The 18,169-nt window shown below is 41.1% G+C and overlaps 1 protein-coding gene across 1 annotated transcript in view; it reads left to right on the forward strand.

Annotated features, from left to right (window-relative positions):
* The window catches only part of CAMTA1 (calmodulin binding transcription activator 1), a 422,644-nt gene that overhangs the window by 17,626 nt on the left and 386,849 nt on the right, over positions 1 to 18,169 (forward strand). Inside the window, exon 3 of the mRNA XM_062593606.1 lies at positions 12,676 to 12,794. Coding sequence (XP_062449590.1) covers positions 12,676 to 12,794 — 119 coding nt within the window. The remainder of the gene's footprint in view (positions 1 to 12,675; positions 12,795 to 18,169) is intronic.

The following is an 18,169-nucleotide window of genomic DNA, read 5'->3' on the forward strand; positions in this document are numbered from 1 at the left end:
CGCGGGGCTCCGTCACCGCCCGGCGCCCGGCGCTCCCTCCCCATTGGCCGCTGGGGCCGTCGCTCTCCCGGCCGCCTCTGCTGGTTGGCCGGCTGCGCCGTCACAGCCGTGCGTCACTCGGCACGTCCCGTTTCCTCTCCGTCGCGGTTGGCTCCGGCAGCTGTCAGTAGCGCGCCGCCGCTTCCTGACGGGCCGCCGCGGCCGTCAGTTAGAGTCTCGCTCCCGCCCTCCTCGCCGTCACTGCGCGGCCGCTGAGTGGCTGCGGCGCGCGTCAGTGAGGCGCCTCGGCGCGCCGATTGGCGAAGCGGGCTGTCAGTAGCGCCCATCCCCTCTCGCCGCCCGCCCCCCGGCGGCGGCGATTGGCCGTGGCGGGTGTCAGTGCGGCGGCTGCCCCAATGGGCGGCGCGGGGTGTGCGCCGTGCGCGCGGTGTGGCCGGCCCGGCGGCGGCAGCGGCGGCGGGAGGAGGCGGCGCGCGCCTGGGTCCCGGTCGCGAGGAGGCGGAGGAGGATGTGGCGCGCGGAGGGGAAATGGCTGCCGAAAACAAGCCGGAAGGTGAGCGCGCCGCCGGGCCCGCCGCGCCGGGGCCCGCCCGCCGCCGCCCCGGCCCCGCGGGCCTGCGCCGGGGCGGTGGCGCCGGGCCGCGCGGCGCGAAGTTGGGCGGCGCTGGGCGCCCCCGCGGGGCCGCGCCGGGGCGGGGGGCGGCGGGCGGGCCATGTGCGGCGGGCAGGCCGCGTGGCGCGGGGCCGCGGCGCCCCGGGGCGGCCGGGCGCGCCGCCGCCGGCACGCCTCCCGCCGCCCGCCGGCACGTGCCCGCCGCCGCCGCCGCGGGGGCGGCCCGGCCCCCGCGCCGCGCCGGGCCCGCCGCTGCCTGCCCGCGCCGCCGCCTGCCCGCGCCGCCGCGCCGGGCCCGGCCTGCGCCCCCCGCCGCGCCCCCCCCCCCCGGGCCGGGCCGGGCCGGGCGGCCGCGGCGCGAGCGCCCCCTCCCCCGCCCGTGGCGGCGCACGTGCCCCGCGGCCGCGCGCCTGTCACGAGCTGCGCCGGCCTCGGCCGCGCCGCCGCCGGGCCTGCGCCGCCGCCGGGCTCGCGCTGGGCGGGGGCGCCGCCTGGCTCCGCTGCGCTGCGCTGCGCTGCGCTCCGCTCCGGGGGCGGCGGAGCCCCGCCGCGCCGCGCCGCGCCGCCTGGCGGGCCGCGGGGGGCGCGCCCGGCCTGTGCCCGCGCGGCGGCGGCGGCGGGGCCCGGCCCGGTTCGGCCCGGCCCGGCCCGGCTCGGCCCGGCCCGGCGGGGCGGCGACCCCCGGCGGCGCCGCGCAGGGGGCGCCGCGGGCCGTGGGAGTTGTCGTCGGTGCGAGCGCGCGGCGGGCGGCGGCGGCGGCCCGCAGGGGGGGGTGCTGCGCCGCGGGCGCGCTGCCCGCCCCGCCGGGCGCTGCTCGCCGCCCGCCGCCGGCCCGCGCCGCGCCGCGTCCCGTCCGCCGGAGCGGCTCTGCCTTGCGGCCTGCGCGCTCCTCGCCGCGCCGCTGCCTCCCGGCGCTGCGCTCCGGCTCCGGGACTTTGGCGCTGTTCTGCCCGTGCTCCTCGAAAATCTGGAGGTTCCGACTAAAAAGTTAAGATTTAGGCTTCGTGCATGTAGGATTTCTAATGGCAACGGTAGGTCGCAAAGCATAACCCCTCTGGCATAAGAAGAGAATGGACAGTCAATACAATCTGTGTAGTCTTTTTTTTTTTTTTTGGGGGGGGTATATCTGTTTGTTTATTTATTTTCCTTACCAAAATTTGTCAAGAGCAATCCTGTGAAAAATATCTACCTGTATTTTCTAAGTGGCCAACGATTTCTGTGTCCCGCTTCTTGCTCGCCAAAACCATTTATTGTTGTGTTGTGGGAGGTATCAACTGGCTTTACATGGATGACGAAAAATAACGCCTCTAGAAGAACGTTGTTAGTGATGCGGTTTTGACATGGGAGTGACTGATGGAAGAGAGGGAGTTGGGGCTCATCCTGCTGGGAGCCCTTCAAATGCGGTTTTGTGTGGTGGAACCAAATTAGTTACTTGTATCAGGGCCTCCATTTTAGAAGGATGTGAGGAGAGAAAGGGATACTTTATATCACGCAATTGACGAGTTGCATTACTAAAATTTATCTAACTTTGGTTATAGCTCATAAGCTTAGCAAAACTAAGTGTTACCTTAAATCATGTAGACAGCTCTAAATGCTCGTTACTTTCTCACTTTTAACCCATTTGCACTTTTTATCTGGAAAACTACTTCTTAGGATAACATAATCATTATTCAACCTCTTTCTGTGTGTTTTTTTTTTTTTCCCCTTGGTGTTTTGGGGCTTTTTCTGTATTTCTTTTAACTTAGCAGGTATAAATTCTTTGTGGTCATGACTATCTTTATTTTGCTTTTTGGGTGGTTCTTCTCCAGCATGCTGAAATCTCAATGATTTCCAAAAATATAAATTTTGAATAATAATGGTATGAGTATGTTGCCAGCTTCATCTTTTATTAATCTCTTTGAAGCACCTGAGTTCCATTTTTTTTCTATGGTTTGGAGGACACTGGGCTTCGTGGGTTTTTTGTTTGTTTTTTTGTTTTGTTTATGCTGAAGTAAATGATCAAGTCCATTGAAGTAGTAAAATGCCAGCTGGGTCAAACTGGTGTAAATGAGAAGAGAATTAAGTTCTTTTGACTTTAGAGTTGGAACTGCTAAGCTTCAAGTTCTTCCCAAATGCACCCTGATTGTTTTTCTTTTCAGGCTTTTTGTACTCCTGTACAATGACCTTTCTCTACATAAAGCACAGGTTTTAAGGTTGGTCTTACACAATCGAAGCCATGATTTTAAAGATTCATGTGGATTAGTACTCTTTAGCTTTCAAGATAATTTGTTTTTATGCTCATTGTTTAATGCAACTTATGTCTCATATGGATAACTAATACTTTGTGAGCTGCTATTTTTTTTTTTGAAGATGGGTCAGCTGTTTGTTCTTGTAATGTAGGGACGTGTAAGGGCTCTTGGAAAAATGACTTTTGTGTCCAGTGTTTGACTGTCTAAAATCTGACATTGTAAATAACTATTATTAGCTATGTAAAATACTTAACTTGCATATTTATACCTGTGTAGAGCCCAGGCAGTGTCACTTAGGTGGGAGACAAAAGTCTTAAGTAACGCAGCTTATCACCAGTTCTGGGCTCTTTTCATAGTAAGTTCACAGTGTATTTCCCCCAGTTGACCTAGTTCTGTAATATATTTTTAAGGAATTAAGATATAAACCATTCATTCCTTAAACTTTGGCAAAAATTTAAATTGGAACAGTTTTAAAACATGACCCAACACAAGTGTTTCAATGTAAGTCACCTGATGTTCCTTGCTTTGATATTTAAAACTTTTATTTTTAAATGACAGCATATGAGTTGCATGTAAAAACGCTGCTTCTATTAGAGGGGAAATCCACTTCACCACCAGCAAAGCAGTGGAGTAAAAACGTCGGTGGTGTTAACAGCTCTGACAAGTACAAAGCTATGAAGACCTTTTCAGTCTTTGAGTTCCTCTGTCAGGTTCTAACCAGGGAATCTCGTGCCTGGCTAGCAGTAGGAAAGTGTTGTCATCAGGTGAGATGTGGATGAGGGCTGATTTCTTGTCTGCTGACTGTCAGAGATCCTCATGTCTCTGAACCTGGGTGAGTTTCCCCTTTACTGATCTCATTAGGCAGGACAGTGTTGGGCTGCCTGAACAACTTGTTCATCTATGCTTGTGGTAGTGGTTTTGTGGCTTTCTGTCTACCTGTTTGGTGTCTCTGAACTTGTGTGTGGAGGTGGGGGCTGAATCTGGGAGGTGTCAGTTTGGCAGTCATGATGGGTCTGGAAACTTCATGGGAAGTCACTTTAAAAAACTTATCAGTAGACAATCTTCCCTTTTTCAGTTTATTCCAATGAATGGGTTTCTGAAATTGATAGATTTTAAAATGCAGCAGAATAGTGCCCGTATTTAAATTGTGCAGCCAGCTCATGAACTGGCAATTCTATTTGTTATGCCTCCGAGTTCTGTTATATACCTGACTCTTGAATTCTACGTCTGTTAATTCAGGCAAGGTCAGTGGATGGGAAAGTCATATTATGTAGAATTTCTCCTACCAAATCCCATGTTGTGATCTGGAAGCGCTAAAGCAGAAGATGTTTACAGAAACATTTAGAACAGTCAAAGGGTGACTTGAGTTTTGACACACTTGAATGTTCAAGCTAATAGATATGTTACAAGTTGAAAAAAGTATTGAAGTATTGAGTCAGTAGTGATGTAAATGCTTTGGTAGAGATGTGAGATGCAAGTGTGTTTCTGTCAATTTGACATTTTTAATTGGTGTACTGTGGAGCAATTTTGGGGGGTATTGGAACTTTTGTAGAGAATTCTGCATCAACTGCAACTCTGTTTCATCAATTAAATTGGTACTAACTGTAAATTAATATCAGTTAAGTTGAGACTTCTGTATTGACTGTAATTTTTTGTTGAGGATGATGTCAGAACTGCAGTGGATGTTCTTGCTGCCCGACGTCGGAGTTAGTTGGGAGCAGGGGATGAGGAGACTGCTGGCCTGTTGGGTTAGGGTTTGCCCCTCGAGCCCTCTCCTCTGATCAGGAAGGACTGCAGGGTGACAAGAGTAGGGACTACCAGGTTGTGGCATTAGACAGCCTGGTATTTAGATAGGCTGATGATATATAACTGAATATCTTATGAAAATGTATGTTACTATTTTTTTTAGTTAGTGGTTTTTTTTTTTTTTTTTTTACACTTTCCAGTAATGGTCTTTGTCAATGGTTCACCAACTGCTAAACAAAGTAAATTTGGTTACCTTGATCAAAATTGTCTTGATAACAACTGGTAATTTTTTTTTATGGTTGCTGGCTGTGATGGGAACTAAATTGAAGGCAGTAGATTTAACAGAAATGCGCTCTTCCTAGAGATGTTTTGGTTATAACACTTTATTTTTTAATAGGGTAGAATGCAAGACTTCACTGGAGCTAGCTGTAGAACTGTCTGCGTCTGCCACTTTATTGTAGCTAGTCTGGGCAAGTTTTCGTCTTCCACAAATCTGTGTTTTTTCTTCAAAGGGTATTGGGAGAGAAATGGCAGCGAGTTTGGCAACTGATGGTTTTGTTATTGGTACTGATCAGTGGGGAAGCTATAACTTCAAATACGACTAAACGCTGAGAAACGGTTTTGGAAACATACCTTTTAAAAACAAAACATTCTCTTGATTTCAGTGTTAAAATGTAAATATTTGCTTCGCTCTGTGGAAATGTTACATAACATTTTGTTACTTAAACAAATCTTATCCTGCTGTGTGATGGATTGTGGATTTTATGAGGATTGTGCTTCGTTTCCTGAGCTGCTGTCTTTTTTATTTTTTATTTTTTCCTGGTAAAAATGACTGTCACCGTGAAGAAGCATTGATGCTCAGCTTAGTGTGCTGTTTCCCCTCAGAATTTTTGTTGAATTTCAGCAGTTGGAATTTTACCAGAATTTCTGTTGTCAAAGGTAGAAAGTGAACTACCTTCTGCTAAAGTTATTAAACTCACACAGAGGCCAGTAAGCACTGTATTTGTGCAGCTAGAGAAAGTGGATTCATCTCACTCTTTCTGTACGATAGTAACTACATCTGTTCTTGAGGACTGAGTTTTTGTTGAGTGATTTTTGTACTCTAGCTATAACTGTTCCCTGCATAAGATTTCTGAAATAAGGCATGAGGTTCTTTTTAAAGCTCCAGTTTTTTAAAATTAGTTGCACATCTCTCTTGTTTTTTAATGGTCTTGCCAAACATGTTTACTGTACTTTTTTGATTGTTTATTTTAAAGCTACTGCTATATGAAGCTCCCCTACAGATGTTGCAACTTCATATTCATTTCCTATGTCAGGAAATAGTAAAATGATTATGTACAAGTAAGGTTAAAATAGAAACAATTTATTTTTTCCAAACTTGATGCTAAACTCACGTTACTTTATGTATTTTAGACTGCTTTTTTTCAAATGAGTAGTGTTCTGAAGATCTGCATTAAAAAAACAAAGTATAAATTACTGAATAGATGAAGAAGGAAAGGGAAATAGCTATCCTAATTCTCTGTCCTGGCATTTTTCAGAAAGAGTATTGAAATGTGACCTTCCTTCTTCAGTGCCCCTCTGTCTCTGCTTCAGTAAACCAGATATATCTACAGGGAGAAGAACTTTCCATAGAGTGAAATGAGGCTAGTAGAGTGCATTGTGGAGTACTGTGCCTGGTTAATTAAAATGCAGTGCTTCCAGCAGCTTCTTGCATTTTCAGTTTTCCCTGATTTTCCCATTCCTTACCTAGGTAATTTTTATTTCTTTTTTTCCTCGTTTTGTCTTATTTCATCTTTTTCTTCTCTAGCTTCCTTCATTCACTTAAATGCTGGTGTGTGTTTAATCTAAGTTTTAAATCCAGTGGGGTTTAAAAGGCAGATATGCCCTTGGGTGCTGGCTTACTCTGATGACGGCTCCAGTTTGGGAGTGCAGTGCCTGTCCTGTGCCTGAGGCAGTGCTCAAGGTGCTGCTTGCCAAGGAGCTCGGGATGTGCTGAGGAGCAGGTATGGCAGTGGGTGAACCAATGCTGAACTTAGTACTGAGAATGGAGAGCTTTGTTCTGATGCAGTCTTGCAACATTGAAGTTGGTAGGTTTTTTGCAACTTTGCATGCTCCTTTACCATATCTCTGTACTTTGTTAAAATTAAAGGAATTAATTTCACTAGGTTTAGTCAATATTTTGGGACTCTTAGAAAATTTATTTTATAGTAGTGTTGAATAAGTTTGCAGTATTGAAAACAGTATAAATTAATGTGTTTTCTTTTTGCTATGTTTGCAATGTTTGATTAATAATGTCCACCTGGGTATCACTACGTTGAGGCATTTGTAATAAGTAAGTGATCATGTTTAACTCCTTTTTTATAAATCTCCCCTTTCATCTGTTTCTTATTCTTCTTCCAACTGTCTTATTATTCAACAATATTTAGAAGAACTTTCTACCTGCAGTTCGTTCTAGGGCTTTTTGAGAAAATAGGAAGTAGCTAAATTGTGAAAATTTCTAGGAGTACACAACACTTCTGAACTTTGACAGTAATGTATTGGGCACAGGATAAGTAGAGATTGAGTAGCACAAGAGCAGTGGTTACAGCACTCTTGATTCCCAAATGTCTTAGGTTGCTTTTGTAAGTTTTTTTGTTGAAACAAAGTGCCAGTACCTTTTGGGTTATTACTTTGGAAGAGCATTTGGTTATCTATACTTTATTAGGTCAAAGTTGATGTACTTTGTTTCTTCACCTTTGCCAGTACTGTTTCCCTCCTCAGTCTGTAGGCTTCCTTTTCTGGTGCTTATATACTTTGCCATGAGGCAGCATGATGATAGTGGTCTGCCTATTATGAGTTTCTTTGCTTGGCAAGCTTTTGAACAAAATGCTGGAACTAGGGGGAACCTTGCTTTATCACAGCATCGGAAAACTGGAGTTATCTGGAGGTTTGGAAAGATACTATCTTAATCATACTTAATTGATATTTAGAAATCTGTCTTTGTTGACAAGAGATTTACAAGTGCAATCACCCAAATATTTCTGGAAAACAGACCAAAAGTTGTTGATTTTGATAATACTGCTATTTATTTACTGATCCAAACTACTAGAAACAAAATTTAGCTATTGGAAATAGTATGCCGGAGTATTTCAGATATTTGGATGAAGGGGTAATTCTTCACATTTAATCCTACTAGATCAAATATATTGATTTTGTTGGTGTTCAGAAATCTTTAAGTGAAGATATAGACAGAATGTAGGACTTACGGGGGACTTTATGTCTACATATCTGCCTGCCAGGACATAACAGATCCAGACGGATATGTGAGAAATAATATGTGAAAAATATGATACTAATTTCCTTTGAACTAGATATAAATGTTAGCTTTTTGTCTATTTCCGCATGTAAAATCTCTCAAAGTGAAGAGTCATAAGTTCATAAGTTGCTTGTAATTTGTTCTCAAAGGGGAAGAGTTTTAGGAATGCTAATAGAATAGAGAAGCACAGATCTAAAAGTTGATGTGATTTATGATTTTTGCTTTGAATATGGATGTTATCACTACTTTTTTTTAAGAATGCTTTTTTTCATCTTACCTGTGAAGAGGAATGATGTATCACTTAAGTCAATACTTCATTGCATCGATGACTGACTGACTTCAAGCTGCTTACATTTATTGTGTTTGTACAAGTACCACTTATGAACTGTATTTACTTGGCTCTATTTATTAAGAAGGTGTATTTTAAATGATGTTTTTGAATATCTTGATGCCCTCCCATTCCATTTAAATAGCTGCTAATTACATTATAATTTTAACTTCATTATATATGGAAGCACCTATTTGTAACATTAGACTTCTTTTGTGAGGTAGTTCAGAAAATAGCCTGCCTTGAGCTGCTACTTGATAGTAATGGGTTTATGAAACTTATGTTTGTGGTTTTATAAGCTTGTTCTTTATGTTCATATACAATATTGAACTGTCTGCAAATCAGCAGTTGATCAACACCCATTCAGCCATTTCTGTATTGTCCAATTACATATTATATTGATTAACTGTTACAGTGAAATTGTCTAGAGTTCTAAGTCCATCTTCTGGATCACAGAAAATGTAAGAACCAGTAAAAAAGGAGTCAGGGTTGGGGGGGTTGTTTGGAGAGGGAGGGTAGGATTGGAGACTTGCTGTGATTTGCTGTTGTGTACTTAAGTTTTATGGCTCATGTTGCATCCTTTGGGAGGATAAAGTGCAGGGGAACTGAACAAACTCATAAAATTACAAAGGATTTATAGCGTATAATTAATATAGAACTTTCTGTGAACTTTATAATAGTTATACTTAATTTCACATGAGTTTTTGTTTCACTAATAAGTATTTCCTGAAGATTGCTAATAGAACCTAAATATTCGTATTTTCATATTGAATCATAACAAGATACTTTGTAGGCTGCTTTATTTTAGTGTATAGTTTCCTTATTGTAGTTTTCAAAATTGGCTGTTCGTGCATTGGGAGTCTTTTTTGAACTATGGCCAGGTTTACGCTTAAAAAAAAAATATATCGATACAGCTTTACTGGCAAATCCTACTTCTGTAAGTGCTGCTTTGCTTGCAGAAGCACTTCTTATTAACACTAGAAGGGCTTGCAGATAACAATAACATAAGTCACACCCATAGCAAAAATAATACGAGCAAAAAAGTTCAAGTACAAATCTGGCCTGAATTTGCACAGTAAGCTCAAGCGTTGTGAAACTGCAATTTCTATTTACTTTTTTTTTTTTAACCACAGGAGAAAATTTAGTCTTAAATGTAAAATACCCCCTCTGCAAAGTACTGGTGCTCTATGAGTCAGATGTGAATACTGAATAGTCTTAATTCATATTTATCTAATTTTATCAGAAGAATGTGTCGTAGATGAGTGGGTAAATCAGGCTGACTAGAAATGAGGTTTGGCTTCCAGTCTAAAGGACAGCCACTTTTTTTCCTCCATCTCCCTAAAGGTTTGCATATATTAATTAAAATGATTGAGATTATTTGTGAGGAACATAATTAGTAAAGCATTATTTCAATTGGGGGATTTTGAATTCTTGGGAGCTGGTCTGTATATAGTGATGCCAGATCCGATGTGATGCTTTGAGATCTTCTGGTGCCGCTTAGCGAAGAAGGAAGTCGAATCATGGGAATCAAAGTCCAGGAGGGACCGAAATCATCCATGAACACCAGTGCTGCAGATAGGAGGACAGTTCTCATCTTCTGTGCATCACTTTGGCTGTTAATCTGCATAGATTTTCTTCTGCTGTGAAATATGGACATGACAAAAATAGTGGATTAGTGTGTCAGGAATGACAAAATAAAGAAGAAAATAAATAGGTAGTTGGTATACATGTGTGTATGCCGTTCTCTTGCATTTTATCAGAAATGTGTCTGAGTAGATAGTGGCGCATCTTTCTGTTCAAAGTCCAAGTCGTAAAGTGTGGTAGAGAGGCATAGATGAACCGTTTCTCCGAGTTAGGAGTTTCATGAATGATTCCACAACACTGGAAGGGGAAGTGAGTTTTAAATGTGCATGTGTCACTTAGAGTGTACATTTTGTTTAATCTTCATAGCTAGTTGGCCAACTTTGTCATTCTGAAAGGTTAAATCTGTTTTAGAGATCATTGAATTTAGCGTTCACTTAATGTAACATGCTTATGGTGTGTTGTCCTGGCTATGGATTCTCTAATGAGAAGCCTGAGTGATCAAAGAAAGTGACAATTACTGTTTTCCATGCCGGAGTGAATAAGCACTTTAAATGCAGAAAAGTAAAGCATTAAACATATATTTTTGCTTTACTGAGAAAGTAGGCCACACAATGCATTACAGATGATAAGTACAATCCATTGCTGTAGTAATGCAAAGATTCAAGATACTAACAGTATGAGTTAGACGGTTTAAAGTCAGCAGGTTCTGATAACTTGTACCAAAACATTTTTAAGGGATCTGTCCTTAGGCACTTTTTGGATTATTAATACTGATAATTGATGAGAGTAAAAGAAAGTTAATAAAATGAGCCGAATAATTATAGGTTTGCCAGCCTTGCAAAATAGTGGAATGAATGATACAGGACTTGGCTGATATGGAGGTAAAGGAAAGTAATACAGTTAATGTCAATTAAAATGTGCCTATGGAAAATAAGCTGATGAAATGTAACTTGGGATATAGTTTGGGTGATAAAAGTAATAATATCTGATGTAAAATACTTTGCTTTGTAATGAATTGAATGTACTGCAATGTAATATTTTGAATGAGAAATGAAAATGATATAAAATCAACATAGCAAATGTTAAGTAGGTGCCAGTTAAATTGGATGACTGTTCTCAGAATGAGTTCCTCGGTGATTGTCACCACGATGGGGCCCTGTAAAGCTTAATTCCTAACCCCCATGTGAATTGCCATTATTATGGATAACATTATGTCATTAAGTGCATTTTTGTGAAGCTTTCAATGGGCTAAAAAAGAAAGTAGTGCGAAATAATGAAGATGATAGTCATATACATAGAGTACTCTGGGCTCTTCTCCTGGCCTTGAGTGGGACGAGCTGGGGGAGTGTGTGGTTTCTGGACTGGAACTGCTAGATGGGCTTTGACAGCTAGGCTTTGGACTCTTGGCAGCCCTGAAACAGCTTGTCTGGAGCTGCTAAACCCTCTTGCTTGCTTTTTGGCAACCCTGTTGATTTAGTCTAATGCAGCCATACAGTAAACTTCCCAATAACTCACTGAATACGCAGTAGTCATAAATTATAGAGCAGCTCACGTTTATCATACACATCACTGCTTATCTTGTAAACTCATCTGCTGTGCTTGCATGAGTTGTTGATTTAACAGTGTGTATATTGTTGAACTTGACACATCCAAGAGTATAATCAAGCTTTTAAAATACTAGGAATGTTTAGCTACTAGTTTGCACTCTTATTCAGCTTTCTTAAATGATTGCAGCTCAGATCGCCTTTTGTTTGATATGGGTCATTGCAAATTTCTATGTAATATATAATTACAGGGGAGTTCTAATGTGATGCTGGTGTCTGTTTTGTGACCTAAAATGTACAGATAATGTAGAAGAAGAAAGGTAGTAACCTTTTCCCGTGCATTTCCAAATGTGAAATTGCTAGAAATTGTCTTTGTAAGGTACATAAACAAGGTGACTAAAATTCATACATGATGTACGGGTCTGCAGAAGTGTGAGAATAGTGGAAGAAAGCAGGGGTGGGAGGCTTGAGAAGAGACCCATTAAAACTTCTGTGTAGTACTGCCTAGATTCTGCAGTGTGGAGGCTTTATCCTGCTGATCTGCTTCCTTTTCTGTGGGGACTGCTTTGGTCTATAAACATGCATAGTTCAAAATGCACTGATCCTTTAGGTGTTGTTAGAGGGGTGACAGAAAACCAAAATGATGTTAATGTTTACATGACGCCTGCCAGGCTGTTGTCATTGGCGTTTTGAGGATTTTTGTTCTGTCTTTAAGAGAAATCAGTGCATGTTCAACCTTTTTAGCAATGGAAAGGAATAATTTTATTCTTCAGTATTCCTGCTTTTGAGATATCTAGATATGGTGAGGTTGGAGGGTTTCTGTCACTCTACCTCATTTCCATTTTGAGCAACTCTGTGCGTTTTCTGAGCTGACATGGAAAGAAAAGTAACCTGTATTTAATCAGATATATACAGTGCATTTCAGAGTTTTAAATGGCTGCAGAAGCAGCTAAGAACTTGAGTTTTATTTTTGCAGCATCTTGTCAAAACTGTAGCAAGTACTGGAGTTCAGTGCTTGCTTACCTGCAAATCCTGTCTAGTGCAAACTTAAGTTGTGCGTTTTCTGGAAGACCACCCCTGTGTGGTAACAGCTTTGTCACTATTGCTTGTAAAATTTGTCACCGAGGAAACTAATAAACTAAAATAGGCGTATATGTATTTTTTAATCCCTAAACTAAGGGTTTAATTTCAAGCAGAATTCATGCTTTTACTTTCTGTGACAAATTACCTGCTCTTGACAAGTGAACCAGTGGATTTCCAAGTCTTGTATGAATAGAGTCCCTTAATAGAAACTGCTTTCTTTTATGCATACATCATACATATTCTCTTCTTCCTAGATGACCATGGGAACAGCAATGGCAGTCATGTAAAAATCTTTTTACCGAAGAAGCTGCTTGAATGTCTACCAAAATGTTCAAGTCTACCAAAAGAGAGGCACCGCTGGAACACTAATGAGGTAGTTAAATCTTTTATTCGTTCTTAAACATACTAGTTTTCTTATGCTTATGGATTATTTCTTTTCTTTGGGAACATGTCATGTAAATGACAGAATATGAATTCACTTGCTCTGAAACCTGTTGCTTAAATAATAAGAACATGTGAAATGTTGAAAACAAACTTCGAACTAGGGTTGTATTAAAAAGACAATTGTGGAAGTTGGGTAATGATATGGTAGAAGTTCATTGCTTGGATGTGTGTTGCTTGTCTTGGACTCAAATTTTGTATTGTCTTATTGATGTGTTTCAAAATTGTCAGAAATTAATGAAAGATGTTTTGATTGTGTTAAATAAAATGTTATCTTACTATTGAAAATGTGTGAAGATAGTCTTCCGGACCAGAAGGCAAGGTATGTTTTGAGAATAGGGTTTTGAGAACTGACTGGCTTATTCCTGTTTGAGAAGTTTTGTTAAGGACAGGAGACAAAATGTATTGGGCATTTTATACTGGAATCTAGTTATTTTGAATGTGTGTGTTTGCATATCTCTTGTTAACCTGAGCATTATGTTTCTATTGAAATTAAAGAGAAGTATTTTAAATCCAGGTATTTGGTGGAAATGGAAGAATAATCTAAATATATCTAAGAGAAGATACTCAGCATTTATTCATTTTATGTAGCAAAGTTGCACTTAAATAGCCACCCTGAAGTTTTAAGTAGCATTGTTCTAATAATACTTCTATCATATTTGTGGGAATCACTTAATAGAAGCAGTCAACTCTGAGAAATTATTTTAAAATTGCAGTTAGTATTTGCCTGTTGCCAGCTACCTGTTTTCTGAATATGTTAATGAAAACTGTACTTACAAGTTTTAATGATTGCAAGTGGCTGCCTGAACATAAAATCAATTATCAGTTCATGTATATATCTGCAGTATGTATTCTGTTATAATCTGAGTTGAAACACTTCATTTCCTCCCCCATTCTTTCTCTTTTGTCTAAAAGTTTAATTCAAGCATCTTTTTTAACATACAGTATTTTACGACAGAATGAATAGTCTTTTGGGAAATTGCTGGCATTTGCTATTTTGTGTAGATGTTTGTCTGGGATCATTTGAATTGAAATAAAAGCTTAAAAAAATGTAGGTTGCAATTTACTTTATTCTTTGACAGCATTTATACTAATGAAAATAGCATATGGACTAATAGCAATTCCAGTGACTTTAAAAGATGATGTTTTGATGAAGATAGTTGAGAAAAAGCTCTCATAGGTTTGTGAGAGAACCTGTACTCTCTTTTAGTACTTGAAACAGCTTGGTGATTTTGGTCACTTTTGTTTTTTTCCTAGTATTTCTGTTGTCCTAGGTTTATACTTTTGTGTATACATTGACACATACTGGTTGTAAGCTTTTTCTGAAAAAGTGTGTGTGTGTAGCCTTCCATGGTATAGAATGTGGCAAAAAAAGTTAATTATATCACTGAAAACATTACTTAATGAGCATGATGATACGAAGTGGAAAGCTAAAGTGCTTTTAAAGTGTATTAGGCTAGCAGAAAAGTTTGGGAATGTAGTCTTACTACCGAAGTAAGCGTGTCACCTTTCTTGATAGTGGGCAAAATTAACTTTTTTTTTAATAGTGCTTGCTTGTCAGCATATTTTTGCTGTGGGTTTGTCTCAAATACCTCAATTCTAGGTTGATGGTTTGCTAATAATCTTTAATTATCTGGTAAGTTTAACCCCCCCCCCCAAAAAAAAAAAAAAAATTCTGTAAATCTATTCATTATTATAAGAACAGATTTCTTCTACTCCCCCCGATATAATTGAATAATGTTGGACTATATTTCAGAGTTGCTCCTAAGGGAACATGTTTCTCATCTGGTTATAGAGGTGTTCTGAACATGCTGTTGAAGGTACGGGTTTTAAAATCCAGAAGAGAAGCAGATTTTTAAAGCAGTCTTCCAGAATTTTTGTGTTAATTTCAAAATGACTGGTACTGCTTGCTAGAAATCTCACTAGCAGTGAAGTTTATTAAAAGGTACAAAATAAATAAAATGCATAAGCTAACTTCAAGATTTGAATGTCTCTGACATTGCTGTCCTCCCTCAGACTCATCAGTGAGTTACCATCCCATAAATGTGTAGACATCCCGTCCTGACGGACTTCTCTTGAGTGTGTGGCGAGGTGGGAGGCTGTGCAGCGCGAAGGGGCTGTGAAGTGCTGGGGAGACCTCCGGAGGCGTTGCAAGGGCTGCCTTGGATGTGAGGCTGGGACCCTCGTAACCCACTGCGAACCTGAATAATTAGGCAGGCTGCTGAGCATTGCTTTCACTGTTATTTTTGTATGGAAATACTTCACGGAAACTTAAACATGGCTTTTATTTGCATTTGGGGTTGAAAAATTTGTAAAGGCGTGTAAGGCCTTTATATATGCTTATGTGTAGACAGGGCTCTGCTGGTAATTCTGTTGCATCTGCAAATGAGGTATTGCTGTTTGACATAGAGGCCCAGGAGCAGCTGGGGTTTGTTCATTCCTCTACCAGTGCATCAGTGTGGGAATGTAGGCAAGTAACTTTTTGAACACTTTCACCTGTAGATTGAGGATAATGGTCATGAGTTGCTCAGATTGTTGTTGACTTTACGCATAGTAAAAGGATGCAGTCAGCAGCAAGATAAAAGCATTTAGAAATGCTCAGAACATGTTATTGAGATATTTACTTTCCATCAGATTACGCAGTTTTAGTTAAAATGTTTGATGGAAATATATTTCCATTTCAAAATGTCATCTCTTCTTAAATCCAGTTTATGGTGTTTTATATTTTGCAGTGAAGGAAATATTCCTTGTAATTTAATTTTTTTACTAGAGATATAAAATCATAGATTTAACCAAGCTATTTAATTGTAGCTTTAGATTTTTTATTAAGATGCCTGTGAAATTGTGTGTTTTTCTTTATCTTGCTATTGGGGAAGATAGAAGAGGGATTTTCATGTGATTTCTCAGGTTAGGACAAGCTATTTAATTGCCAGAAAATTCTGCAAAGCTGTGTGATGGAGTTCCTTGCTCTTTTTTTTATTGCTGTTGTCAGTCATTTTGGACCATTTTTAGTATTTGTGTAATAGAAATTTTGTTCCGGTTTTAGTGAGCTGACAGAGCAAAGACTTCATAAAGTGGTGGTTTCTTGCAGTTTCTATTTGGATAATGTTAACAATTATTTTCTACTGCAGTATTTAAATTCTTGTCCTTTCCTCTCTCACTCTGGCTGTTTCCCTTTGCAGCTGTAGAGCTGCCAATACTTAAGTCGGAATGTCTTCAGTCTAAACTACATCAGGTCTGTGATCTCTCAAGAGCAATGGGAATATTTAATTTTGACTAACTGCCTATTGCTTTTGTGGTCATGGAGTATAAAATATAGAATGATATTATCAAATGCTATTACTATGAATTTTCTTGCTTTCCATTTCGCCTTCTGATTTCAAACTCTTAATTGGCGAATGTATTGAAGCCCAGTGTACTTTCACTGGGAGGATGTTCTCTGAAGTATTGGTGTCTGGGGCAGTTATAGCTGTCAGTGAGCAGAGACCTCCATGTCCTGACAGGCCTCGTAAGTTGGCAGAAGCTGAGCTTACCTACTGTTACACAAAGAAGCATCAGTGTCTCGTAAAGCTTATAGCTAAAGCTGTCTTTGTAGGTAAATATACCCCCATGACTGTGTTTACTTGCTTTGCTGGTGATGGAAAGTTCACAGCTCTGAAAAAGATGCTGTGCTTGAACTCTTACTGCCTGTTTTCTGAATGCAGACTAAATCTAGCCACAGAGAATATTTAGCCAATATGAAAATAATTTTTTAACAAAAGTCTGCTAATCTCTCATAGCCCACTTCTTTCCTTCAGCATAGTGAAGAGATGCAGTCATGTCTGGCTTGTCATCACAGGCTTCAGGTATCTTCTAGAGTTTCCATAAGCCAAACAACTGAAATGGTCATTGAAAATTACCATTTTGCTCTGTCAGAGCAGTGCAGATCAGTTCAGCATCATGTTGGCTGATGGTAACTCTGGCTGGCGTGATGCTGTGCAAAGCTGTCTGTGTCCTTGTACAAGGTTGGCTTATGGGCTGCCGTCTCTTTGATCATCTGTGTTGGACCTCATTTCTTAGGCTGTTCTAGAGTGAAAAGGCATGTCATGCAAGACTTGAAGTGTGTCATCTGCTGAGAAACTGCAGTCGTGCTGAAGTTCAGCTCAGGCATGCAAAAATCCTATCAGAGGTAGGTAAAGGTAGTACCTAGGAATGCATCCTCTAGTTTTCCAAATCCCGTGACTGAGGATGCAGGAGGAACGCTGGGGGGAGGTCACAGTCAGGCTTGCACACTCTTTCTAAGCAGCGTCTCCTGCTGCTGCTGACAGGTGCAGACCACTGGCCTAGGTGAACCATGGGCCTGACCCACAGGGCTGCTCTCATGTTTGTATTGTGTTGGTGGCTCAAACAAGTCACTAGCTTGCTACTTCTTTGATTCACAAAACTCTTAAGACAAAATATCTGCTGAGTGCTGGAACAGCCAGAGCATCGGTAAAACCAAGAACATGTATGTGTTCACATCCGTGCGTGGCCTGCCTTTGCTTCTTCCTGGCAAGTTAAATATTTGTCAGTTCTCACTGAATTTCGATTGCACACCCCTCACACTGACCAAAAAAAAGTAAGGAAAAAACAGTTCTGAAAAAGAAAAGAAAGCTTTGAAATCAAATTCTAAGTAAAATAGTGTTACACAAGCATTAGAGCAGAGTGTAAAGTAAACGGTTCGTATACCTGACTGATGTAGTCCAGTGCATGCAGGGGGCCTTTTCCTTTAGTGTGATTATGATTTAAGGCTGGTCAGTGAAAGAAATTTCAGATGAACAGAAGCATTTCATTATGGGTTTATTTTGTCAGATCAATAATGAAGTTCTTTGCTAAATATACCAAGCAGAAAGTCTGGTTCTGGCTTTGCTTTTGCTGTTTCTCTGTCATTTTTGCAGAATTAGTAAATGCTGTGAGCATGCCCAATGATTTCATAGAATTGAAAGGGTATCGTTCTTGGCGATTTTAAACAAAAGCAGTAATGCCTGGTATGCTGTTTGTACTCTAATGGAGAAATTGCCCTCAACTTCCTTTTATGAAAATCTGACTTTTTTTCCCTTCCCCTTCATTAATGTTAGGGCCATTGTTGTAATTGTATAATGATAAGTCTTCAAAAATGGCTGATCTTGCAATTGTGTGCTTTTAACATATTGGGGTCCTGGGACCAAAATGAGTCCTCTAAAGCACGGTAAATAGAGGAAAATGTTTGCCTTGGATAATGTACCATCGCCCACTTTCTATTCTGAGTGAATTAACTCTTTTGCATTTTTCTTCTCAATAAATAAATTT

The sequence above is a fragment of the Rhea pennata genome, chromosome 22 (assembly GCF_028389875.1).
Source record: "Rhea pennata isolate bPtePen1 chromosome 22, bPtePen1.pri, whole genome shotgun sequence".
Lineage (NCBI taxonomy): Eukaryota > Metazoa > Chordata > Aves > Rheiformes > Rheidae > Rhea > Rhea pennata.